The sequence below is a fragment of the Oratosquilla oratoria genome, chromosome 6 (genome assembly GCF_046742065.1).
Source record: "Oratosquilla oratoria isolate Oo_2021 chromosome 6, ASM4674206v1, whole genome shotgun sequence".
In the NCBI taxonomy this organism is placed as follows: domain Eukaryota; kingdom Metazoa; phylum Arthropoda; class Malacostraca; order Stomatopoda; family Squillidae; genus Oratosquilla; species Oratosquilla oratoria.
The window spans coordinates 84,442,472-84,470,279 of record NC_134782.1 but is presented as its reverse complement, the minus strand read 5'-3'; the positions used below and the strand labels follow the sequence as shown (position 1 = coordinate 84,470,279).

The window sequence follows — 27,808 nt, the reverse complement described above, 5'->3', positions numbered from 1 at the left end:
CACTATTTGCTAATTTTGTCATTCTGGATAGTACTTCCTCTGCAATTGCTTATGGTCTAAGCTTTACTTTCAGTGGCCTGAATTGTTTTTCTTTAGATTATCTACCCATTCTATAGGTCTCCTCAATTTCTCTATCCAAACCTTGTCCTTCCGCTTGTAATTCTTTCAGAATTTCCTTAGCGATCTCTTTCTCCTTTTTCCTCTGTTACCTAGGTACATCATGCTTCTCTTTAATGTCATGGACCTCTTTTTTTTATCCACTGTGTCCCTAAGTTGCTTTTCTCTTTAATTACTTGGATCACTGTTTTAGTATTCTTGACCTGTTGCTCTATTATTCCTTTAACACGTTAGCCGCGTTTGGCAACTCAGTACACTTGCCCACACCGCGTCACATTTATAACCCGGCCACGCCAGTGTCCGTTGGACTTTTGCAGAGTGAGGAGGTATGTATCACTCTGAGAGCGTGGCCTGTAGTGTAGAGCATAAAAACCCATGGTACAAATATATACCGAATCGCGGACCAGCAATTTTTTCCCCTTCTAACACATATTGGTACACCAGTGTACCAGGCATGGGTTATAGCATATGATTTATATATATATCCATTTTCTCCTATTTGATGTTGTTTTATGATGTATATTTGGGTTAGTATTGATACAATAACTTAAATTTTTATCAATTTTGCATAGGAAAACTGATAATATTGTCTTTTTCACTCTAAACAGACATGGAGACGTCTTACTTTTATGGAGAACAATCACATACTTCATCTGATGATTCTGACTTTGTTGTCAGTAATTTAGATGATTCAGATGATAATTTCTCTGACGAAAGTGAATCTGAAACAGGTGCAGATCAAGATGAACCTGTTCAGCCACCAAACTCTGGGAGAAATGGAAACAACAACAGTAACAACACACAATGTGAATTGTCTGTGTCCTCAAAACAACGCATGCATACCTTTAATGGCAAGGAAGAAATGAGAGTCACTATCAGTAACACAGGTGACGAAACTGAGGTACTGCCTATTGATGTATATGGTCTCTTTGTATCTGATGATATCATTGATATAATTGTTCAAGAAACCAATAGGTATGCACAACAAGTAATTGATGCTGCAACAGTAACACGAAGGTCACGACTGATGTTATGGAAACCTACCAACAGACAAGAGATAAAGATTTTTTTTTGTATTGTGATGTACATGGGATTAACTGTAAAGCCTGAAATTCAACTCTACTGGTGTAAAAGTGTGTTATATGATGATCCCTTTGTACCAAAGCTAATGTCAAGGGAAAGATTTGAGCTTCTCTACAAATTTTTGCATTTTGTAGACAACAGATGTCATGTAAATTCTCATGATAAGTTGTATAAGGTCAGATCACTGATTGAGCTACTTGTTAACAATTTTAAAGCTGTGTACAAACCTGGCTCCAAACTTGTTGTTGACAAGAGCATGGTGCCATTTAGAGGGAGATTAGGCATAAAACAGTACATTCCAGGAAAAGCTCACAAATATGGAATGAAAGTGTACAAAGTTTGCACACCTGAGGGATATACATGGAATTTAGAGGTTCATGTAGGGATGAGGGACAAGATTGCTGACCTAAATTCAACTGAATCACGTGTGGTGAAATTATGTAATGAATTGTTAGGTATAGGATGCACTATATACACTGACAACTACTACACCTCAATAACCCTGGCAGAGTACTTGTTGGCCAAGAAGACCTACATTTGTGGAACTGTAAGAACAAATAAGAAATATTTGTGCCAAGAAGTAGTAAAAGCAAAGTTGAGGGTGAGAGAAATGAAAGCAGCAGAAAACAGACAAGGTGTGAAGTTATACAAGTGGAAAGATAAGAGAGATGTCTTGACACTATCAACAGTACCTTAGTTCCAAGTGGAAATAAAAACAGAAAAGGAGAAGAGATTGTAAAACCTGAAAGTGTCATTGCGTACAATAAGGCTAAAAAAGGTGTTGATGTTGCTGATCAACTCTATTCCTACTACTCACAACTCCGAAAATCAAGAAGCTGGCGATGGAAATGATTGCTGGGATATCAGTGACAAATGCTCAAATTCTTTACAATAAATACTGCTCAGCAAAACAAGTATGTCTGAGAACCTTTACTGAATCTGTAATCCTCTCTCTTACTAAAAACATTCCTGGGGAAATAAGAAAACCAGGGAAGAGGACCTCTGATATATCGGGTGCAAGAAAAGACCATACCTTACAGGAAGCACATGGTCCAAAGAAAAACACAAGGAAGCGATGCAGAGGATGCTATGAAAAAATCTCACTTTGTGAGGGATACAAGGTGGCCACAAACAAGGCTAGGAGAGTAACCACCTATTGCAATGAGTGTGAGGGTCAACCACACCTTTGCATTTCATGTTTCAATGAAAAACATGACTAGTGTTATAAATAAATGATCAATATTTTGCTAAAAAACATTACTTGTATTTCAGATTAAATTTTTTTCTTTTCAACAAATAAACTTACTGTCTTATTATTTTCATTTTATTTTCCAGTACCATAGCAATGCATCTGCAGTCATAATAAATAAAAAAAAATATACACAAATTGTTTACATACTCATGTTTGTGATACTTTTTAGGTATTATTCGGGCCACAGATGTACCAATACGCAACAAGTGAAACATCTGCTCGGTACACGGGTGGCCCAGTATGCGGTTAACGTGTTAAAGGATACTTTTTGACATTCCTGTTCAACTTTCCACTGTTTCATTTTCTTTGTTTTTTTCTTCCACCTTTTCAGTCACTGCTTGCATTTGATCTTTTATCTCCTTTTTTAATGTGTGAAAGAGTTATTGTGTTTTTAGAACTGTAAGGAACAGAGACTTATGATATAAGGAAGAAAAACAGGAAAATTAATTTTCTTGACATCAAGGTTTTGAGAAATCAGACAGATGTCACAAGAATGGCTAAAGTGTGGGGAATGTGGAGGTGAGGCAAAGAACAGGGGAATAGTTATTTATTGTTTATTTGTACCCTTGTGCTTTTACAAGTGCCCAAATATGATATTTTATTTTCCTTTTGCAGGGATTCCATGTTAACAAAGATATTGGCAGACTCGCTTGGTGGAAACAGCCACACCTGTATGGTGACTTGCATTCATGCCACAAAGGCAAATTTATATGAAACCATCAATACACTTAGATTTGCAGAGCAGGCAAGAAATGTTAGGACAAGACCATTTATTTCTTCCACAACCAAGGTAAGCAGGAGAATATAACATAGACTGTGATTATATTAATCTAGACTGAGTATGTGGTGTGTTGAGTATGTACAAGAGAGGATGGCAGCATTTTGGAATTGAGTATTAGAGGAAAGAGGCTGGAGGAAGTGGATATCTTTAGACGCTTGGGGTAACATGTAGCAGGAAGGGGAGGAGTGGAGATAGATTGTAGATTAAGAGAAGCAATTAAGTGCCTTGGGGGATTAAAAAGAGTAATGAGAAATAGACATTTGGGAATGGATGCTAAGAGAAGATTGTATGAAGGGGTGATTGTGGTGACAGCACTGTATGGGTCAGAAACATGGAACAAAAGAGAGGAAGAGTTTGAATATGAGATGAAATCTCTGAGAAATAGGGTAGGTTGGATAGAGTGAGAAACATGGAGATGAGGATGAGAGTGAGGGTGAAAAAGGAGATGGGAGATAGAGTTGATGAAAGAGTATTGGGATGGTTTGGATACATAGAAAGAATGAGTGAAGAAATATTAGTAAAAGTGTTGAAAGCAGAGGTGGATGGAGTGAACATGAGGGGATGACTGAGGATGAGATGGATGGATGGGGTAAAAGGGTCATTAAGCAAGAGAGGGATGTCTATTGAGGAAGGAAAGGAGAAGACAGAAGATAGGGGTGAGTAGAGAATGGCTGTGTATGAATAATTCTGTGATACATAAAAGGGAGTGGGTGGGGGATGGGGTGGTTAGGAAGTGGTTATATGTGAATGATATTTTGACCCAGTCTGAAGGGATTTCTCCCCTTCACTGTTACCACATGAGGGGACAGAGGAGGGGGGTCATCAATTAAATGAAGTGGCCTTGCTGTGAATGTTCTGTCTTGCTGCATTGTTTCTGACCCAGGGTGATGGGTGAGATACAGGTGTGACCTGTCATCCATGAAGAGCCAAGATGAGATGGAGGGAGAGAGGTGGTGAATGGCGATGGAATGGATGGGAGTGGAATGTCTTTTAACTTTGGTTACCTCCCTTGTAAGAGGGAAAAAAGTCCTTGGTATATGTATGTATATATAGTATTGATCTTTACAGCATTCTGGGATAAAGAGGAGGTGTGAAGATGTGTCCTCAACCCCAGGGGCCTGGAAGAAGCGTCAACTGGAGAAACCTGTCTCTCACAATAGCACCATTTCCACTCCAGGCCGAAAGGCACCAGACAAGATCAGGAATAGGACTAATAGCTCCTTCATGACACCAACCATAAGGTAGGTATGGAAATCTAGCCCTTCAGGTAAAGTTGATGAGTATATGCCAGAATAGAATGTAGAAAGTGTACCAGTGTTGAAAGTTACATATACATATAGTCACATGTATATTAAAAAAAAGTTTTCCTTCTTATAAGGGGGTGACCTAGTTGAGGCATATACCCACCCTTCACCCATCCCACACCTATCCAATGTGCATTTGTTGTTCCTTTGACCCTGGTCTCATGTGGTCATCCCTGTCCCTAGGTAACTCAAGCTGCTCCCAAGGATTGGTGCAACCTGCATAAGAGTGGGGGGCAGGGGATTCTTTTGACTGTTTGGCTTACAACTCTTGGGGTTGGGGGTAGTCCCATGACAAAGATGCTGCCACACCAGAAATCCAAAACCTCATCAATGTGACACACTTAAACAAAATACCTTCACTCCTATCCCTCAGAATATAACAGATCAACGACAAGCACTAGATATGGAAATCAGTAACAAAATACACAAACAAAAAACACTAAATTAGCAAACATTTATCAACACAATCATGAAACAAACCCCAAAAATTGTACAAGACAGTCAACAGCATTACACTATCCAACAGTAACACAACACATTCTCACACAGCAATAGTCGCAACAGTCAAGTTACCCTCAAACAGACAACAAACAAACACACTCATAAATCATTTTGCACAGACAAGCCATCTCACCCCACTCCCTGATGACCAATGCATCATTCAACATAAGAAAGACTTCCCCACAGACACAGACTAGTCATCCTATATAGACAGTTAGATGAAGCATATAATCCATAACCTCAAGCACTTGTGGCCCTGACAATATGAGTAACATCCACCATCTTGGACCACATTGCATACATGCACTCACCAACTTTGCAAACTACAGCTATATACCCAACATCTGGAAGCATGGGGAAATCATCACAATCTCCAAACCCAACAAAGACCAAACAGTTCTAGTATCACACCGTCCAATCACAGATCTGCACCCCCTCCAAAGTCATAGAACACCCCCTACTACAACTCTTCACATCACTGTTTTGGACCACTGCACCCCATCTGGGGTATTGGCTGCATGTTATTGTGGCAAAGTAGCATGCAGTTGATACTTTAGGGTTTATATGGGGTGCCCCTACGGACCAGAGCCACACATAATTTTGTCTGTGATAGAGGAAAACTCTGTTCATAGAGAAATGACACTTTTATACTACGACTATCCCTCCATTATGCTGTCCCTCAACCCCTGTTACTGTCCTGTACCATTTCTCTGAATCCTTTTTTCACCTGCCCTGTCTTTCCACTTGAGTCGTAAAAGGCAACAAAAAACGGAACGGAGAATGGGATTAGGAGTCCTGCTACCTGTAGCCCCAAAAGGAGACATTCCTAAAAAAAAGAAAAAGTAAAGGCATAAGAGGGTCTGGGAGTTTTCCAACCAGTACCCTAAGGTTTGGGTCTTTTAATGTGCGTGGATGTGGTACATATGAGAGTAAAAGGAAAGAGATAGGCAGTATGTTTGTGAGACGAAAGATGGATGTGCTGGCTTTGAATGATATTAAAATGAAAGGAAAGGGCAACTGTGAGTTTGGTAGTGTAGCTGGGAGGTATTCAGGAGTGAAGAGGGGACGAGGGAGAGAAGGGATGGCTATACTAGTAAGTGAAGAGATAAGTAAGCGGGTAGTGGAGTGGAAGGAGGTTTCATCAACATTGATGTGTAGATGAAGGTGAACCTGGGAAGGGAGATGTGGATTTTTGTAAGTGCGTATAGGCCTGGTAATGAGAAGAGCGTAGAGGAAAGGGAGGCTTTTTGGGTAGATATAAATAAGTGCATAGAGGGATTAGGGAGAAATGTCAATGTAGTTGTATTGGGAGACCTTAATGCTAGGGTAGGAAATGAACCAATAGATGGAGTAATTGGGAAGTATGGAGTTCCAGGTAAAAATTGTAGTGGAGAATTGATGGAGATGTGTCTTGAAAAAGAGTTGATGATAGCAAATACAGTGCTTAGGAAGAAAGTCAAGCATAAGTACACATGGGAGATGATGGTGGATGGAAGGGTGGCATATAGAGTGTTAATGGACTATTTAGTGGTGACCAGGAGTATGGTAGGAAGAGTTAAGGATGTACATGTTCTAAGGGGAGAGAGTGGGGGAATATCAGATCATTATCTGGTGGAAGGTAAATTGAGAGTGGAGAAAGAGGAAAAGGGCAGAAGGTAGGGAGGTACTTAGAGTGAACTGCTTAAATGAGAGAAAAAAGGAGAATGAGTATAAGAAGGAAGCCGAAAGAGGAGTGGGAGTGAGTAAAGGATAGAGTAGAACTAGGAGTGGAGGAGGAATGGGGATGGTTCAAGGAGGGAGTCATAAGGTGTGCAAAGATGGTGTGTGGAACAAGGAGGGCAGGAGGAAATAGAAGGAAGGGTAGTGAGTGGTGGGATGAGGAAGCAAAGAAAGGTGTAGAAGAGAAGAAGCAGGCATTCATAGATTAGCTACAAATTAGGACAAGGGAATTGTATGAGAGGTACAAAGTAAAGAGAAGGGAAGTTAAGCATAAGATAAAGGAGGCAGAGTGGAGAGCAAATATGAAATGGGGTAAGAGTATGACAGAAAAATTTGAAAGTAATATAAAGATGTTTTGGAAGGAAATTAATAGAGAAAGAGGAGGCAAATCAAGTAGAGAAGAAAAGGTAAAAGGTGCAGATGGAGAGATGATAATGGAAGAGAAGGCAGTGAGAGGAAGGTGGGCAGAGTATTTTAGGGAGTTGCTAAATGTGAAGGAGGATAGGGAGGGAAAGGTAGTTGCAGTGGGAAGCGCAAAGAAAATGAGAGTGATGAGTTAGGAAAATGGAGGAGAAATAGGGAAGGACGAAGTAAAAGCAGCTGATGAGAGCAGGTATGCCACCTGAAGAAAGGAGGTACAGTGATGATGGACTGGCTGGTGAGGTTATTTAATGTTTGTTTAAGAGAGGGTAGAGTGCCGGATCACTGGAGGAGTGCCTGTATAGTTCCGCTTTACAAGGGAAAAGGAGACAAGTGTGATTGTAGTAGTTTCAGAGGGATCAGCTTGTTGAGTGTAGTTGGGAAGGCTTATGGGAGGATCTTGATTGAGAGGATTAGGAGAGGAACAGAGGGAGGAATTGGTGAGGAACAGTGTGGGTTTAGGACAGGTAGGGGTTGTGTAGATCAGATTTTTGTGGTAAGACAGATATGTGAGAAAGCTATAGGAAAATGTAAGGATGCTTTTTGGACTTTTATGGATCTGGAAAAGGCTTACGACAGGGTAGACAGGAAGGCACTGTGGGAGGTACTGCAGATATATGGGATAGGAGGAAAGCTGTTAAGAGCAGTCAAGAGTTTTTACGAGAGTAGTAAAGCTTGTGTTAGGATTAGAAATGGAGAGAGTGAATGGTTCAAGGTAAAGGTGGGACTTTGTCAGGGATGTGTTATGTTGCCCTGGCTGTTCAATCTTTACATGGATGGGGTAGTGCAAGAGGTGAATGCAAGGGTTGGGTCAGGGGTTGGAGATGATTAAAGAAAATGGAGAAAAATGGTAGGTGAGCCAGTTGTTGTTTGCTGACGACACTGCACTTGTAGCAGGATCAGAGGAGGGATTGAGGAAGTTAGTGACAGAGTTTGAAAAGGTGTGTGAAAGAAGGAAGCTGAAGATAAATGTGGGCAAATGTAAGATGATAAGGGAGAGAGAGTGACAGCAGACTGGAAGTGAGCATTAATTGTGAAAGACTGGAAGAAGTGGATAGTTTTAGATACTTGGGTGCGAATGTGGCAGGAAAGGGAGGAGTGGGGGTGGAGGTAGAATGTAGATTGAGAGAAGCGAGTAAAGGCCTTGGTGGATTAAAAAGTGTAATGAGAAATAGACATCTGGGAATAGATACTAAGAGGAGGTTATATGAAGGAGTGATTGTGCCAACAGCACTGTATGGGGCAGAAACATGGAACATAAGAGAGGAAGAGAGAAGGAGTTTGAATGTGTTTGAGATGAGGTGTCTGAGAAGTATGATGGGGGATACTAGGCTGGATTGAGTGAGAAACGAGGAGGTGAGGAGGAGAAAAGGGGTGGAAAGGGAGCTGGGAGATAGGTTTGATGAAAGAGTAATAGGATGGTTTGGACACATGGAAAGAATGAGTGAATAAAAATTAGTAAAAGAAGTGTGGAAGGAGTGAATATGAGGGGGCATCCTAAGATGAGATGGATGGATGAGGTGAAAGGGGCATTACAGAAAAGAGAGGAATGTCTGTTGAGGAAGGACGGGAGGGGACAGAAGATAGGGGTGAATGGAGAGGGGTTGTGTATAGGTGATGTTGTGATGCATGAGGGGGAGTGGGTGGGGGGGTGAGGAAATATGTATGAGAAAAAATTTGACACTGCCTAGAGTGATTTTTTCCCATTTTCTCCTTTTCTGCATGGGGGGATGGAGGGGGGGGGGGTTGCCGAATTTATGAAGCGGCCTTGCTGTGGATGTGCTGTGTCTTGCGACACTGCTTCTGACCCAGGGCAGTGGGCAGGATGCAGGGATGACCCGTCATCCAGGAGGTGCCAAGATGGGAGGAGGGTGGAGGGGAGTGGAATATATAGGAAATGGAATGGGTGGGAGTGGTTTCTATGCCTTTTTCTTTTTGGCTACCCCCCATGTAGGGGGAAAAATCCTTTAGTATATGTATGTATATACTTCTTGATGACATCAATTCAGATAAGTCCCTACCCAGAACACTTCTCATAACACTAGACATAAGTAAAGCTTTCACTGCTATCCCCTATCACAATCTCATACATACATACACCAAAGGCTTCTTCCCCTTTACACAGGTGGTAGTCAAAAAGAAAAAGGCATAGAAACCACTCCCACCCATTCCACTCCCTACACATTCCACTCCACCCCCCTCCCTCTCATCCTGGCACCTCCTGGATGACGGGTCATCCCTGCATCCTGTCCACTGCCCTGGGTCAGAAGCAATGTCACAAGACACAGCACATCCACATCAAGGCCGCTTCATAAATTCGGCAACACCCCCCCCCCTCCGTCCCCTCATGCAGAAAAGGAGAAGACGGATAGAAATCCCTTCAGGCTGCGTCAATTTTTTTCTCATACATACATACATGTACTTCCTCACCCCCATCTGGCACCCACTCCCCCTCCTGCATCTCAGCATCATCCATACACAACTCTTCTCCATTCACCCCTATTTTCTGTCCTCTCCCGTCCTTCCTCAACAGACATTCCTCTCTTTTGTAATGCCCTTTTCACCCCATCCATCCATCTCATCCTGGGTCACCCCCTCATATTCACTCCTTCCACCTCTGCCTTCCACACCTCTTTTACTAATCTTTCTTCACTCATTCTTTCCATTTGTCCAAACCATCCCAATACTCTTTCATCAACCCTATCTCCCAGCTCCCTCTCCACCCCTGTTCTCCTCTTCACCTCCTCATTTCTCACTATCCAGCCTAGTAACCCATATCACACTTCTCAGATATTTCATCTCAAACACATTCAAACTCCTCTCTTCCTCTCTTATGTTCAATGTTTCTGCCCCATACAGTGCTGTTGGCACAATCACTCCTTCATATAACCTCTTAACATCCATTCCCAGTTATCTATTTCTCATTACACTTTTTAATCCACCAAGGCCTTTACTCGCTTCTCTCAATCTACATTTTACCTCCACCCCAACAAACAAAATATAAAACACAGATGTTCAGACTAATACTGAAAGATGGCTGGCCAGTTATCTGGCAGGTAGAATTGGCTATGTGTCATTGTCATATGATGGCCAATCATTGTATATCAGATTGTAAGAATGGACTACCACAGAGCTCAGTTATAGCCCCTACACTTTTTGATTTATACATGCATACATATACCAAGGCTTTTTCCCCCTTACAAGGGAGGTAGCCAAAAAGGAAAAGGCATAAAATCATTCCCACCCATTCCGTCTCTGAATATACTCCACACCTCTCCACCCTCCCTCTTATCTTAGCACCTCCTGGATGACGGGTCATCCCTGCACCTTGTCCACTGCCCTGGGTCAGAAGCAGTGTCGCAAGACACAGTACATCCACAGCAAGGCCGCTTCATTAAATCGGCAACCCCCCTCTCCGTCCCCCCATTGCATAAAAGGAGAAGACGGGGAGAAATCCCTTCGGGCTGCATCAAATTTTGCTCACACATATTACCTCACCCCCCATCCCCCAGCCCATTCCACCTCATGCATCACCTGACACCTCAGAAATATAAATCTTATGCAGATGACATAACAACTACATGCACACACCATAACACAGACAAAACTCCAGAAATACTACAACCTTGGCACATGCAACACCTGGTTCACTACAAACAAACTCAAAATAGTTCTAACCAAATCTACAGCCACACTTCTCACTGATTGGAGAGTGGAACACAAATATATCCCACCCATTCCATCCCCACATACTCCACTCCCATCCACCCCCTCCCTCCCTCTTATCATGGCTCCTCCTGGATGATGGGTCATCTCTGCCTCTCTCCCACTGCCCTGGGTCAGAAGCAGTGCCATAAGACACAGCACATCCACAGCAAGGCTGCTTCATTAGATTGGCAAACCCTGCCTCTCCATCCCCTCATGCAGAAATGGAGAAGACGGGGAGAAATCCCTTCAGGATGTGTCAATTTATTTTTCACACATACTCCCTCACCTCCATCCCTCACCCACTCCCCCTCATGCATCACAGCATCATCCATACACAACCGTTCTCCATTCACCCCTATCCTCTGTCCTCTCCCGTCCTTCCTCAACAGACATTCCCCTCTTTTCCATTGCCCCTTTTACCCCATCCATCCATTTCATCCTTGGTCGCCCCCTCATGTTCACTCCTTCCACCTCTGCCTTTCACACTTGTTTTACTAATCTTTCTTCACTCATTCTTTCCATGTGTCCAAACCATCCCAACACTCTTTCATCAACCCTATCTCCCAACTCCCTTTCCACTCCTGTTCTCCTCACCTCCTTGTTTCTCATTCTATCCAGCCTAGTAACCCCTATCATACTTCTCAAGCATTTCATCTCAAACACATTCAAACTACATAATAATATGCAGTCAGTACCCCAGTACAGGAGTGTGAGTGGTAATCATGATTAATTTGTATCTTGTCTGGAGCTCTGTGTACCTTAAGGTACAATTATTTGTTCAGACAGACATTGTAAAGGTGTTCATCATATATTTTACATTCAGAACCAGTGTGCTGAATTCCACTGCCTTGGAAGATATACAAGATGACGGTGCACCTGTGGAGTTGATAAGAAAAAAGCCACTCCGTCCTTCTCCTTCCTTCCCAAAGGGGCCTCTGGTATTCAGTGACACTTCATCGCCGAAGTCTTCACTGAATTTAAACATAAGGTAATATTTACAGACATCATGCTCAAGGTATGAGTAAGTGGATTTCTTGTTGTATTTGTTACCTGAGTATTTTCAAGAGAATCTCTCTCTCTTCTCTTTCATTTTCTTCCTCCCTCTGTCTCTCTTTTTCTCTGTTCTCTTTCTTTTTCTATCAGTCTCTTTCTCTTTTTCTCCCCTTTTCTCTTACTCCCTCTATATCTATCTCTCCCTCCCTCTCCCCTTTCTCTCTCTCTGCATGTCTCACTTTTTTCTCTTTGTATCTCATATATACCTCGCTGGAGTATTGGCTGCATGTTATTGTGAGGTTAAAAGCTGCTAAGTAATATGCAGCTGATACTTTAGGGCCTATATGGGGCACTCCTATGGACCAGAGCCACACATCATTTTGTCTGTGGTAGAGGAAATCTTTATTCATAGAAAAATGACGATACTTTATTATACTGCTACATTATGCTGTCCTCCCACTCTTGTTACTCTCCTGTACCATTTCTCTGAATATTCATTTTCTCATTTCACCAAACCCTCTTTGGGGTCTATATGGTGTGCCTCTATGGACCAGAACCACACATCATTTTGTCTGTGATAGAGGAGGACTCTGCTCACAGAGTAATGATGAAACTTTTATCATACTGCTACTGTCCCTCCATTATGCTGTCCCCCCAACCCCTTGTTGCTGTCCTCTACCATTTCTCTGAATTTCATTTCCTTGTTTCGCCTACCCTGTGGTGTGGGGAAAAGAATGCTGCCGCCAAGTATTCTCACTTGGATAATAAGAGGCGAGAAAAACGGGATGGGAATTGGGACCAGGCATCCTTCTAAAAAAAGTAAAGGCATAAGTGGGTCTAGGAGTTTTCCAACCAGTACCCTAAGGTTTGGGTCTTTTAATGTGCATGGATGTGGTACAGATGAGAGTAAAAGGGAAGAGATAGGTGGTATGTTTGTGAGAAGAAAGATGGATGTGATGGCTTTGAGTGAAACTAAATTGAGAGGGAAGGGCGAGTGTGAGTTTGGGAGTGTAGCTGGGGGGTTCTCAGGAGTGAAGAGAGGGTGAGGGAGAGAAGGGGTGGCTATACTACAGTCGCCGCAAAAAAAATCTATACATTTTTTCCGCAAAAAAATCTATACATGGGATTTTATGAATAGATTTCACTTGATTTCCCGCCATAATAAAAAGTGGGCGGAGTTACTGATGACGTGGGTGTGTAGAGCATGCCTTTTTACACTTTTCGCCAACACATCACGCTTCAGTGCGCTGCCAGCGCTAGATGAGAGAGAAGTCTATGCATGCTGCTCTTTAGTGCCCTTTTGTTCACTTTTTCACTGACTTTGGTGCCCTCTAACTCTCCTTCTGGTGATCAAAATGGGTCGTTCCAAGCTTTCAATGCAATAAAAGGCCCGCGCCCTAGCTCTGTTAGAGCAGGGAATGTCTGTGATACATGTTGCCGCAGACCTGCAGGTGACAAGAATGGTCATTTACAGCCTGAAGAAAGCAGCCGCCACACACCCTCCTGGTGTACCACCAAGAAAGCCAGGCTCTGGAGCCCCAAAGAAGACATCTACTCGCACTGACAAGATCCTAAAACGAGAAGTTATGTCAGATCCATGTATAACAGCTGTTAGTCTGAAGCAAAAACATCCTGCTCTCCTTAAAAACGTTGCTGTAAGAACGATCCAACATCGGCTGCAGAAGGACCTCAAAATGCCAGCTCGATGTGCCGCCAAGAAGCCCCTGCTCACAGAGGCCATGAAGAAGAAACGGATTGATTTCTGTAAGAAATACAAGGACTGGACATCAGAGCAGTGGCAGAAGGTGATGTTCAGTGATGAAAGTACCTTCAGGCTGATCAGGGGCAGCTCCAAGATCGTTCGTCGCCCCAGTGATGTGTCCAGAATCGACCCGCGGTACACAGTTAAAACAGTGAAACACCCAGACAGTGTGATGGTGTGGGGTGCCTTTAATGGTAACAAGGGCAGGGGTGGACTATATTTCCTCCCCAAGAATGTGACCATGAAAGGGAGCAATTACATCAATGTTTTGAGGGATCACATGCTCGAATTTTGGGACATCCATGAGTGTGATAATTTCATGCATGACGCTGCCCCTGCCCATAGGTCTAAGGAAATGATAAAGTTCCTTAATGACAACAATATCAGTGTTATGGAGTAGCCAGGCAATTCCCCAGACTTGAACCCAATAGAAAATGCCTGGATTCTGATGAAAAACGAACTGAAGAAATCGCGACCCACCAGTATTCCAGACCTGAAGGGTGCTGAAGAAGATCTGGGTCACTATGGACAGCGCCTACTTCACCAAACTCGCCTCTTCAATGCCCAGAAGGATCCAGATGGTACTCAAGAACAAGGGGAACATGACAAAATACTAAATGTAACTCTTAAGTGGAAAGAAAGCACATGTTAGTTGTACTTTTGAGTTTTATTGTCCAAAAGTCCTTAGTGTATAGATTTTTTTTGCGGCGACTGTAGTAAGTGAAGAGATAGGTAAACGTGTAGTGGAGTGGAAGGAGGTTTCTTCAAGGATAGTGTGGATGAAGGTGAAACTCGGAAAGGAGATGTGGGTTTTTGTAAGTGCATATGGGCCTGGTAGTGAGAAGAGTGTAGAGGAAAGGGAGGCTGTTTAGATAGATTTAAATGAGTGCATAGAGGGATTAGGGAGGAACGTCAATGTAGTAGTATTGGGAGATCTTAATGTACACATGGGAGAGGGTGGTGGATGGAAGGGTGGTAGATAGAGCATTAATGGACTATGTAGTGGTAGATAGGAGTATAATAGGAAGAGTTAAGGATGTACATGTGCTAAGGGGAGAGAGTGGAGGAATATCAAATCATTTTTTGAGAGTGGAGGATAGATGGAGAGAGGAAAAGGACAAAGGGTAGGGAGGTGCTTAGAGTGAACTCTTTAAACAAAAAAGAAAAGGAGAAGGAGTACAAGAAGAAGCTGAGAGAGGAGTGGGAGGGAGTGAAGGAAGAGTAGAGCTAGGAGTGGAGGAGGAATGGGGATGGTTCAAGGAGGGAGTCAAAGTGTGCAAAGATGGTGTGTGGAACAAGGAGGACAGGAGAAAATAGAAGGAAGGGTAGTGAATAGTGGGATGAGGAAACAAAGAAGGTTGTAGAATAGAAGAAGTGAGCTTTCAGAGATTGGTTACAAAATAGGACGAGGGAGTCATATGAGAGGTACAAAGAAAAGAGAAGTAAAGCACAAGGTAAAGGAGGCAAAGAGGAGAGCAGATGTGAAATGGGGGAAGAGTACATACATACATATATATACCTAAGGCTTTTTCCCCCTACACGGGGGGTAGCCAAAAAGAAAAAGGCATAGAAACCACCCCCACCCATTCCATTTCCTATATATTCCACTCCCCTCCACCCTTCTCCCTCCCTCTTATCTTGGCACCTCCTGGATGACGGGTCATCCCTGCATCCTGTCCACTGCCCTTGGTCAGAAACAGTGTTGCAAGACACAGCACATCCACAGCAAGGCCACTTCATAAATTCGGCGACCCCCCCCCTTTCCGTCTCTCCATGCAGAAAAAGAGAAGACGGGGAGAAATCCCTTCCGGCTGCATCAATTTTTTCTCTCTCTCTCTCTCTCTCTCTCATACTTCCTTACCCCCCATCCCCCACCCACTCCCCCTCATGTTTTAGAAAAATTAAAAGAGGAAGAGGAGGCGAATCAAGTAGAGAAGAAAAGGTAAATGGTGCAGATGGAGAGATGATAATGGAAGAGAAGGCAGTAAGGGGAAGATGGGCAGAGTATTTTAGGGAGTTGCTAAATGTGAAGGAGGATAGGGAGGGAAAGATAGTTGCAGTGGGAAGTGCTAAGAAAATGACCATGATGAGTGAGGAAAATGGAAGAGAAATAAGGAAGGATGAAGTGAAGGCAGTTGTTAACCCCTTTGATACGATGACGCCTACGTAGGCGTCATGAGGAGCAAGTGGGTGCGCGAGGATGCCGATGTCGGCGTCTTTATTATATATATTGTAGTTGTACCTGCGTGACCCCCATACTCTGTAAACTGGCTTCATCATATTTTCTATGGTTATCAAAATTCATGGGTGAAAGAGAACGAGCAATGCAGCAGTAACTTTATTTTTTATAATGCGAGTATTATGACGCAACATCGCACGTCTGGCAGCTAATGCTGCCCGCGAGATTTTGGCCCGTAGTGAAGGGGTTAAGATGATGAGAGCAGGTAAGGAACCTGGTCTGGATGGATGCCATGCAGAATGCCTGAGAAAAGGAGGTACAGCAATGGTGGACTGACTAGTGAGGTTATTTAATGTTTGCTGGAGAGAGGGTAGAGTGCTGGAGGACTAGAGGAGTGCCTGTATAGTTCCACTTTACAAGGGAAAAGGGGACAAGTGTAAGTGTAGTAGTTTCAGAGGGATTAGCTTGTTAAGTGTAGTTGGGAAGGCTTATGGGAGGATCTTGATTGAGTGGATTAGGAAAGGAACAGAGGGAGTAATTTGTGAGGAACAGTGTGGACTTAGGACAGGTAGAGGTTGCGTAGATCAGATTTTTGTGGTAAGAGATATGTGAGAAAACTATAGGAAAATTAAAGGATTATTTTTGGGCCTTTATGAATCTGGAAAAGGCTTACGGCAGGGTAGACAGGAAGGCACTGTGGGAGGTTTTGCAGATATACGGGATAGGAAAGCTTCTAGGAGCTGTCAAGAGTTTTTACGAGAGTAGTAGAGCATGTGTTAGGATTAGAAATGGAGAGACTGAGTGGTTTGAGGTAAAGGTGGGACTTCATCAGGGATGTGTTATGTTACCCTGGCTGTTCAACTTATACATGGATGGGGTGGTGCGAGAGGTAAATGCAAGGGTACTGAGTCAAGGAATTGAGATGGTTAAAAAAATGGAGAAAAATGGGAGGTGAGCCAGCTGTTGTTTGCGGACGACACTGCGCTTGTAGCAGGATCAGAGGAGTGATTAAGGAAGTTGGTGACAGAGTTTGGGAGAGTGTGTGAAAGAAAGAAATTGAAGATAAATGTGGGTAAAAAGTAAGGTGATGATATGTACAAGGGGTGAAAGTGGCAGTGAGCATTAAGGGAGAGCGACTGGAGGAAGTGGATAGTTTTAGATACTTGGGTGCGAATGTAGCAGGAAAAGGTGGAGTGGAGGTGGAGGTAGAATGAAGATTGAGAGAAGCGAGTAAATGCCTTGGTGGATTAAAAAGTAATGAGGAATAGACATTTGGAAATGGATGCTAAGAGGAGACTGTATGAAAGAGTGATTGTGGCAACAGCACTGTATGGGGCAGAAACATGGAACATAAGAGAAGAAGAGAGAAGGAGTTTGAATGTGTTTGAGATGAGGTGTCTGAGAAGTATGATAGGGGTTACTAGGCTGGATAGAGTGAGAAATGAGGAGGTGAGGAGGAGAACAGGGGTGGTAAGGGAGTTGGGAGGGTAGGTTTGATGAAAGAGTATTAGGATGGTTTGGACACATGGAAAGAATGAGTGAAGAAAGACTAGTAAAAGAAGGCAGATGTGGAGGGAGTGAACATGAGGGGGCGACCTAGGATGGGGTGAAAGGGGCTTTGGGGAAGAGGGGAATGTCTGTTGAGGAATGATGGTAGAGGAGAGAAGACAGGGGTGAATGGAGACTAGTTGTATATGGATGATGTTGTGATGCATGAGGTGGAATGGGTGGGGGGATGGGGGGTGATGTATGTGTGAGAAAAATTTGATGCAGCCCAAAGGGATTTGTCCCAGTTTTCTCCTTTTCTGCATGAGGGGACGGAGAGGGGGGGTCGAATTTAATGAGGCAGCCTTGCTGTGGATGTGCTGTGTCTTGTGACACTGCCTATGACCCAGGGCAGTGGAGAAGATGCAGTGATGACTCGTCATCCATGAGGTGCCAAGATGATAGGGAGGATAGAGGGTTGAGGGGAGTGGTATGTATTAGGGATGGAATGGGTGGGAATGATTTTTATGCTTTTTTTCTTTTTGGCTACCTCCCTTGTAAGTGGGAAATAGCCTTTGGTATATGTTTGTACCAAACCCTGTGGTGGGGGAAAAGAATACTCCTACCAAGATTTCCACCTTAGTCATATAAGGCAACAAAAACAGAACAAGGATAGGACTAGGCATCCTTCTACCTATAGCCCCTAAAGGGACATTCCTAAAAAAAAAAGTAAATGCATAAGAGGGTCTGGGTGAAGTTTTCCAACCAGTACCCTAAGGTTTGGGTCTTTTAATATGTGTGGATGTGGTACAGATGAGGGTAAAAGTAAATATATAAGCGGTATGTTTGTGAGAAGAAAGATAGATGTGTTGTCATTAAGTAAAACTAAATTGAAAGGGAGGAGCGAGAAGCTTGGGTTTGGGAGTGTAGTTGGGAGGATCTCAGGAGTGAAGAGAGGATGAGGGAGAGAAGGGGTGGCTATACTAGTAAGTGAAGAGATAGGTAAGTGTGTGGTGGAGTGGGAGGTGCTTAAAGTGAACTGCTTAAATGAGAAAGAAAAGGAGAGGGAGAACAAGAAAAAACTGAGAGAGGAGTGGGAGGGAGTGAAGGATAGAGTAAAACTAGGAGTGGAGGAGCAATGGGAATGTTTCAAGGAGGAAGTCACAAGGTGTGCAAAGATGGTGTGTGGAACAAGGAGGACAGGAGGAAATAGAAGGAAGGGTAGTAAGTGATGGGATGATGAAGCAAAGAAGGTTTTAGAAGAGAAGCGAGTATTCATAGATTGGTTACAAAATAGGTTGAGAGAATCATATGAGAGGTACAAAGAAAAGAGAAGAGAAGTAAAGCATAATTTAAAGGAGGCAAAGAGGAGAGCAGATGTGAAATGGGGTAAGAGTATGACAGAAAATTTTGAATGCAATAAAAAGATATTTTGGTAAAAAAAAAATTAAGAGTGGAAGTAGAGGTGAATCAAGTAGATAAGAAAAGGTAAAAGGTGCAGATGGAGAAATGATAATGAAAGTGATGGCAGTAAGAGGAAGATGGGCAGAGTATTTTAGAGAGTTATAGTGGGAAGTGCTAAGAAAATGAGAGTGATGAGTGAGAAAAATGGAGGAGAAATAAGGAAAGATGAAGTGAAAGCAGTTGTTGAAGAGAGCAGGTAAGGCACCTGGGTTGGATGGGTGTCATGCAGAATGTCTAAGAAAAAGGAGGTACAGTGATGGTGGATTGGCCAGTTGTTGTTTGCTGACAACACTGCTTGTAGCAGGATCAGAGGAGGGATTGAGGAAGTTAGTGACAGAGTTTGGGAAGGGGTGCGAAAGAAGGAAGTTAAAGATAGATGTGGGTTAAAAGTAAGGTGATGAGATAATATATACAAGGGGAGAAAGTGGCAGCAAATTGAAAGTGAGTATTAAGAGAGAGACTGGAGGAAGTGGATAGCTTTAGCAATTTGGGTGCAAATGTGGCAGGAAAGAGAGGAATGGAGGTGGAGGTAGAATGTAGATTGAGAGAAGCAAGTAAATTCTTTGGGGGGATTAAAAAGTGTAATGAGAAATAGACATTTTGGAATGGATGCTAAGAGGAGATTGTATGAAGGAGTGATTACGCCAACAGCACTGTATGGAGCAGAAACATGGAACATAAGAAAAGAGGAGTTTGAATGTGTTTAGTTGAGGAGCCTGAGAAGTATGATAGGGGTTACCAGGTTGGATAGAGTGAGAAATGAGATGATGAGAGTAGGGGTGAAAAGGTAGTTGGGAGATTGGGTTGATGAGAAAGTATTGGGATAGTTTGGACACACGGTAAGAATGAGTGAAGAAAGACTAGTAAAAGAAGTGTCGAAGGCAGAGGTGGAGGGAATGAACATGATGGGGTGGGCGACCAAGGATGAAAATGGATGGATGGGGTAAAAGGGGCATTAGGAAAGAGGGGAATGTATGTTGAGGAAGGAAGGGAGAAGACATTTACATTTGTCCTTTTTTTGTACAAGCACCCCTATGAGGGTTAGGGCATCGTTACTTGATCGTTACTTGCAGTGAAGGTCAAGGGGATGGCAGTTTGAACCCTGCCACCAGCAAAGTTGAACCAAGGGTATGGTTCATTAAATTCCATGCTACAAAGTCCTATGTAAGGGGCACCATCCGAGCCTTCCAATAGGGGGACTTTGTGACACTAAACAATATCACAAGCACTCCTCCAGTCCTCCAGCACACTCCCCTTCCTTAGCCACACATTACACAGCTTAAATAGCCAATCCACTAAAACAGATCCTATCTTTGTTAGACATACTACATGACACCCATTCAACCTAGATGTCTTACCTGAGGCAACAATTATTTCTACAGTTTCTGTCTCATGGCCTATAATGAAGCATTATTTTCAGCCCTCTTGTTGAGAAGGTGTCCAGCTGCCTTGAGGAAAAGATGATGAAGACATTAAATAAGATTGAAGACAATATATCAGAGAAGATTGTCTCAAAACTTCTTGGTTCAAAAAGGACACTTAAGAAAAAAAGGTAAGAAAATTGTACATATAACACCTTCAGTATGATGTTGCACTCTACAGATTTTATTCAGGTTTATGTAAATGTATTTTATTTAGATATTGAATAGAGTACAAAAAGTAACCTTGAGAATCAGGAACCAGTCTACACATTGAAATAAGCTAGATTTTTTCTTTTATGGGTATATATGTATGTATATATATATATATATATTTAGTGAAATCCATTGAAGCTGCCTTTCTGTGGATGGACTATATCTTGCTACTTTGCTTCTGACCCAGGGCAGTGGGGCTGGATATAGGGATGACCTGTCATCCATGAGGAGCTAAGATGAGAGGGAAGAAAGGGTGGTGGATGAGAGTGAAATAGGTGGGAGTAGGTACTTGCCCTTGACTTGGTTACCTCCCTTATAAGATGGAAAAATATTTAGTACATACATACAAGGGAGGTAGCCAAAAAGCAAAAGGCATAAAAACCATTCCCACCCATTCCATCCCTAATACACTCCACTCCCCTCCACCCTCCCTCTCATCTTGGCACCACCTGGATGACGGGTCATCCCTGCATCTTGTCCAATGCCCTGGGTCACAGACAGTGTCACAAGACACAGCACATCCACAGCAAGGCCGCTTCATTAAATCGGCAACCCCCTCTCCGTCCCCTCATGCAGAAAAGGAGAAAATGGGGAGAAATCTCTTCGGCTGCGTCAAATTTTTCTCACACATACTACCTCACCCCCCCATCCCCCCACCCATACCACCTCATGCATCACAACATCATCCATATACAACCATTCTCCATTCACCCGTCTTCTGTCCTCTCCCGTCCTTCCTCAACAGACATTCCCCTCTTCCCCAAAGCCCCTTTCACCCCATCCATCCATCTCATCATAGGTCGCCCCCCTCATGTTCACTCCCTCTACATCTGCCTTCCACACCTCTTTTACTAGTCTTTCTTCACTCATTCTTTCCATGTGTCCAAACCATCCCAATACTCTTTCATCCACCCTATCTCCCAACTCCCTTACCACCCCCGTTCTCCTCCTCACCTCCTCATTTCTCACTGTCCAGCCTAGTAACCCCCATCATACTTCTCAGACACCTCATCTCAAACACATTCAAACTCCTTCTCTCTTCCTCTCCTATGTTCCATGTTTCTGTCCCATACAGTGCTGTTGGCACAATCACTCCTTCATACAATTTCCTCTTTGCATCCATTCCTAAATGTCTATTCCTCATTACACTTTTTAATCCACCAAGGCATTTACTCGCTTCCCTCAATCCACCCATTTCACTCTCATCCACCACCCTTTCTTCCCTCTCATCTTAGCTCCTCATGGATGACGTCTCTGTATCCCACCCACTGCTCTGGGTCAGAAACAATGTAACAAGACATAGCACATCCACAACAAGACTGCTTCAGTAAATTGGTGACTCCCCCTCTATGTCCCCTTATGTAGAAAAGGAGATGGGGAGGAATCCCTTTGGGATGTGTCAAAATATCATGCATAACCACTTCCAACCCCCCTACATCCCCTCCTCTCCTTGCAGCACTCTGTCTCCTGCTTTTTCCATTCCTCAACAGACATCCCCTCTTGCTCAATGCCCCTTTCACCACATCCATATATCTCATCTTTGATTGTCCATTCAAGTTCATTCTCTCCACCTTTGCTTTCCACACCTCTTTTACTAATCTCTCTTCACTCATTCTTTCCATGTGTCCAGACTATCCCAATACTCTTTCATCAGCTGTACCTGTCATATCCTTTTTCACTTCCACTCTCCTCCTCACCTCCTCATTTCTCTTGCCATCTAACCTTATAACCCCTACCATACTTCTTGGACATTTCATCTCAAACACATTTAAACTTTTCCTGTCTGCCTTTCTTAAATTCCATATCTGCCTGATAAAGTGCTGTTGGCACAATCACCCCTTCATATAATATCCTCTTTGAATCATTCCTATATGCATATTTCTCATAATGTACATCTTATCTCTCATAAGATAGCATCACAAAATTTCTTTAGTAGGTAACTTGTGAACTAAATCATTGGCCTTTGAAGGCCAGGCTAGTGGAATGATGTATATTTTTGTTTTCAGATCCAGAATATCTAAGCATACAAGTTGTTCATCACCCAAGAGCAGTGTTGAGTCTCCCATCTCTCTGGACTCTGCCTCTCCAATAATTGCTACTCCAGAGCAGGACTTTAATCAGACATTCATAGGAGCTTTGTTTGGAAAAGTTGATTTGAAAAGTGTTTTACAAAACTTGGTCCAGGAAACCATGCAGAGTACTCAAAAAGGCTTCAGAAATCAAGTGAGCTATTTCACAGTTGCACCCATATATATTTAAATTACTATATAGCAATAGTATTTGTTATCTTATTATTTGTTAGGTTTCTTCAGATCAGGGCTCATAGCTTTAATTAATGCATAAGTATACATGAAGGCATGATAATAGAGATGTATAGTTGCAAGCAAAAGTTTTGACCTATGCTACAGCTCTTACATATATATACCGTATTTTTCGGACCATAAGGCGCGGAAAAAATCCTTGAAATCGGCCAAAATCGGGCGGTGCGCCTTACTGTGCGGTGCGCCTTATGTGTGGTTTCAGTGCAAAAAAATGCCTCGGATAGTGATGTACTATTTTGATACGTTTCGTAGCTAGCCTGCCGACGGCAACAGTGCATGATAGGCCTCTCAAAAGTTACAACCAAGTTATAACCAAGATGCATGTATCTTGACAAGAAAATTGCGAAAACTTCGACAGTTTTCAGGTCCATGCCACAGCATTCATTCACACTATCATGGCTATGACATGATAGTGTCCACAACATAGACAGCCATTTTGCATTGGTATAGTCTCGCTCCACTCAGACTGTAGTCATTTGGGTATTTTTTTAGTTTCGATCATGGGCGCAATATAGCAATATAAAATTAATTATTAATTTTGTAAATTAAAATGTATTAACGTAATATGCAATTTTGTGGTGGGGAAATGAAAATAAAAAATACCTTGCTACAAGCAAACATGCTAATGAACGAAGTCGGTAGCATAGGATCGGGACGCCAACGTCTCACAACAACGACGAGCTGGATGACATTTAATTTGTAGGTATGATTTATTAAACACAGGTTAGGTTAGACGAATTTATCACCCTTTCATATCTTCGACGTCGGCATCTATCATAACAAACATGGCATACCATTCGTCCGACACGACTTCGTTACTTACGAAATCTGTCTCAGCACATTTTTTGTTTTTTAGTTCCGCTCACAAAATTGCATATTACGTTGATACATTATAATTTACAAAATTCATAATTAATCTTTATTGCTATATTGCGCCCATGGTCGAAACTAAAAATTCACCTTCATTTGTAATCTTGTGTTTTTAAGTGAATAGAGAATTCCGGGAATAAAACTGCTAATGTTGGTTTTATTCCCCACAATTCCCGTAACGTGTTTGTTGTTTTTTAGGAGTATTGGCAGGGCAGACCGTCCATGGAGGTGGTCTGATTTCACTGACCAAAATAAAAATATATATAATTTTTGTAATTTTGCTAAATCCCAACCGATTTTTCTCATTCAACAACGAAAATGTTGTTCTGAATGCACTCACATATGCATGATTATCCGATGACGAGACCAGGTGCGCCTTATGTAAGGACAGGGAATAGCAAATTTACGGGTGCGCCTTATGGTACGAAGTGCCTTATGGTCCGAAAAATACGGTGTATATATATATGTATATATATATATATATTTTATTTTTATATATATATATATATATATATATATATATTTTTTATGGTACGAAGCGCCTTATGGTCCAAAAAATATGGTGTGTATATATATATATATATATATATATATTTTTTTTTTTTTTTTTTTTTTTTTTTTTTTTTTTTTCTCTCCATAGTATTTAACTTACAGTTAGGTAAGTGTCTTGAATAGATCAGAAAAAAAAAATATAAAACAAAGAATTTGAATTTTGTGTACTGAAAAATTGGGTGGGTCAAATAATTTGCCAATGACTACATATAGTACATTCCAATGGCCCTTTTACCTCATAAAAGGAGGGTGGCCAAGTCAGAGCATACATTCATCCCACACTGCTCAGTTTAGAAACAATGCAGCAAGACACAGCACCTCCAGTCTCCACTCACCTCTCTCCTGCCTTCTCCCTTCCTTGCTGAACAGACATCCCCTATTACTCAATGCCTCTTTCACCCCATCCATCTCATCCTCAGTTATCCCCTCAGGTTCACTCCATCCACCTCTGCCTTTCACACCTCTTTTACTAATCTCTCTTCACTCATTCTTTCCATGTGTCCAAACCATCCCAATATTCTTTCACAGCCCGATCTACCATCTCCCTCTTCACCCCTGCTCTCCTCCTCACCTTGTTTCTCACAATATCCAACCTTGTAACCCATATTGTACTTCTCAGACATTTCATTTTAAAAATATATAAACTTTTTCTCTCTGTCTCTTAAATTCCATGTCTGCCTCATTCAGTGCCATTGGCACAATCATCCCTTTATATAGTTTCCTCTTTACATCCATTCCCAAGTGCCTATTTCTCATGACACTTTTTAATTAAAGGCATTTATTTGCTTCTCTCAGTCTACAGTTTACTACCATCACCACTCCTCCCTTTCCTGCCACATGCAACCTCCAGCCTCCTTTGAGAATTACTTCCAACTTGCTGCCACCCTGTACCCTTGTACATCTCATCACCTTACTTTTACCCCATTTACCTTCAAATTTCTCGTCACATACCTTCCCAAACTCCATCACTAAGTCCCTTAATTGTTCCTCCAAACCTGCCACAAGTACAGTGTCATCAGCAGACAACAACTGGCTCACCTCCTAGTTTCTCCATTTTCTTTAACCTCATCCATACGGTGCCGCCTACGTAGGCGGCATGAGGAGCGAGTGGATACGCGAGGCTACCATATCGGCGTCTTGATTATATTTATTGTAGTTGTCCCTGCGTAACTGACATACTCTCTAAACTGGCTTCATCACATTTTCTATGGTTATCAAAATTCACGGGTGAAAGAGAGAACGATCTATATAAGCGGTGACTATTTTTTATGATGCGAGTGTTATGACGCAACATTGTACGTCTGGCAGCTAATGCTGCCCGCGAGATTTTGGCCCGGAGTGAAGTGGTTAACAATTTCCAGTCCCCTGCCCATTACCCTTGCCTTTACCTCCTGCACCACCTCATCCACGTACACACTAAACAACCTTTACTTCAAACCATTTGCTCTCCATTTCCAATTCTAACACTCTCATAAAAACTTTCCCCCTATCCCATGTATCTGCAAAACTTCCCACAGTAAAAACTGTTTACCCTCTCATAATCCTTTTCCAAACCCATAAAGGCTGAAAATACATCCTCACTTTTTGCAAAAGCTTTCTCATATCTGCCTTACCACAAAAATCTGATTCATGCAATGCTTTCTTTTCCTAAACCCACACTGTTTCTTACCAATTACTCCTAATCCTCTCAAAACCCTTCCATATGCCTTCCCAGCTACAGTCAACAAACTGATTCCTCTGAAACTACTACACTCACACTTGTCCCCTTTTCCCTTGTGAAACGAAACTATGTAGGCACTCCTCTAGCCCTCTGATACTCTACCCTCCTTTAGACACACATTAAACAACCTCATTAGCCAGTTCACTATTACTCTACCTCCCTTATTCAGATGCTGCATGACGCCCATCTAACCAAGGTGCCTTACCTGCTCTCATTTTCAAAATTACTTGCACCTCATCTTTTCTTATTTTTCCTCCATTTTCCTCTCCCACTACCGTCATTTCCTTAGCACCTCCCACTACTACCATCAATCCTCTCATATCCTCTTCCATATTCAACATCTCTCCAAAATAATCTGCCCACCTTCTCATCACCTCTTCTGTTAACATCTGTTCATCTACACTTTTCGCCTTTTCTTGTCTACTTGACTCACCTCTTCCTTTCTTAACCTCTTCACTCCGGGGCACATCGCACGTCTGGTAGCATTAGCTGCCCGACGTGCGATGTTGCGTCATAATAATCGCATTATAAAAAATAAAGTCAGTGCTCAATCGTTCGTTCTCTTTCACCCATGAATTTTGATAACCATAGAAAATATGATGAAGCCAGTTTAGAGAGAATGGAGGTTACGTAGGTACGACTACAATAAATATAATCAAGATGCCGATGTCGGCATCATCGCGTACCCGCTTGCTCCTCATGACGCCTACGTAGGCGTCACCGTATGGAAGTGGTTAACTTCCTTCCAAATATCTATTTATAACTTTGACAATTTTCTGTCATACTCCTCCCCATTTTACATCTCTCATTTTTACCTCTTTATTTTTTATTTATTTAGTTATTATATATATATACAGTCGAACCTCGATAGCCCGGACCCCGAATGCCCGGACCCTCGTATGACCAGTCGAAATGAACAAAGGACGGACTTTTCAAGCAAAGTTCCATATTTGTCCGGTACGTGGTAGCGGCCCAGTCAAGCCGCCACCAGGGCTGCCGTTTCGTAGAATTTTGTAGGACTAGGAATCCTGTTACCTCTAGCACCACAGGGGACAATCCTTTAAAAAAAAAAAAAAAAGTAAAGGCATAAGAGGGTCTAGGAGTTTGGGTCTTATAATGTGCATGGATGTTGTACAGATGAGAGTAAAAGGGAAGAGATAGGCAGTATGTTTGTGAGAAAATGGGTGTGTTGGCTTTGAGTGAAACTAAATTGAAAGGGAGCGGCAATTGTGAGTTTGGGAGTGTAGCTGGGAGGTACTCAGGAATGAAGAGCGGACGAGGGGGAGAAGGGGTGGCTATACTAGTAAGTGAAGAGATAGGTAAACGTGTAGTGGAGTGGAAGGTTTCTTCAAGGATGGTGTGGATGAAGGTGAAGCTGGGAAGGGAGATGTGGGTTTTTGTAAGTGTGTATGGGCCTGGTAGTGAGAAGAGCATAGAGAAAAGGGAGGCAATTTGGATAGATTTAAATGAGTGCATAGAGGGATTACGGAGGAACGTCAATGTAGCAGTATTGGGAAACCTTAATGGTAGGGTAGGAAATGAAGCAATTGACGGAGTAATTGGGAAGTAAGTAGTTCTAGGTAAAAATCATAGTTGAGAATTGATGGTGGAGATATGTCTTGAAAGAGAGTTGATGATAGCAAATACAGTGTTTAGGAAGAAAGTCAAACATAAGTACACATGGGAGAGGGTGGTGGATGGAAGGGTGGCAGATAGAGCATTAATGGACTATATAGTGGTGACCAGGGGTATGGAAGGAAGAGTTAACCTCTTCCATACGATGACACCTACGTAGGCGTCATAAGGAGCAAGTGGGTACGCGAGGATGCCGACGTCGGCGTCTTGATTATACTTATTGTAGTCATACCTGTGTGACCCACATACTCTGTAAACTGGCTTCATCATATTTTCTATGGTTATCAAAATTCACGGGTGAAAGAGAA

General features: G+C 42.4%; 1 protein-coding gene across 2 annotated transcripts in view; it reads left to right on the top strand.

Moving 5' to 3' along the window:
• The window catches only part of LOC143026673 (uncharacterized), a 99,761-nt gene that overhangs the window by 51,287 nt on the left and 20,666 nt on the right, over window positions 1-27,808 (top strand). For both annotated transcript variants that reach the window (XM_076187469.1, XM_076187470.1), the window contains exons 7-11: window positions 3,068-3,242; window positions 4,302-4,474; window positions 11,709-11,873; window positions 20,189-20,320; window positions 22,409-22,625. In XM_076187469.1, coding sequence (XP_076043584.1) covers window positions 3,068-3,242; window positions 4,302-4,474; window positions 11,709-11,873; window positions 20,189-20,320; window positions 22,409-22,625 — 862 coding nt within the window. The remainder of the gene's footprint in view (window positions 1-3,067; window positions 3,243-4,301; window positions 4,475-11,708; window positions 11,874-20,188; window positions 20,321-22,408; window positions 22,626-27,808) is intronic.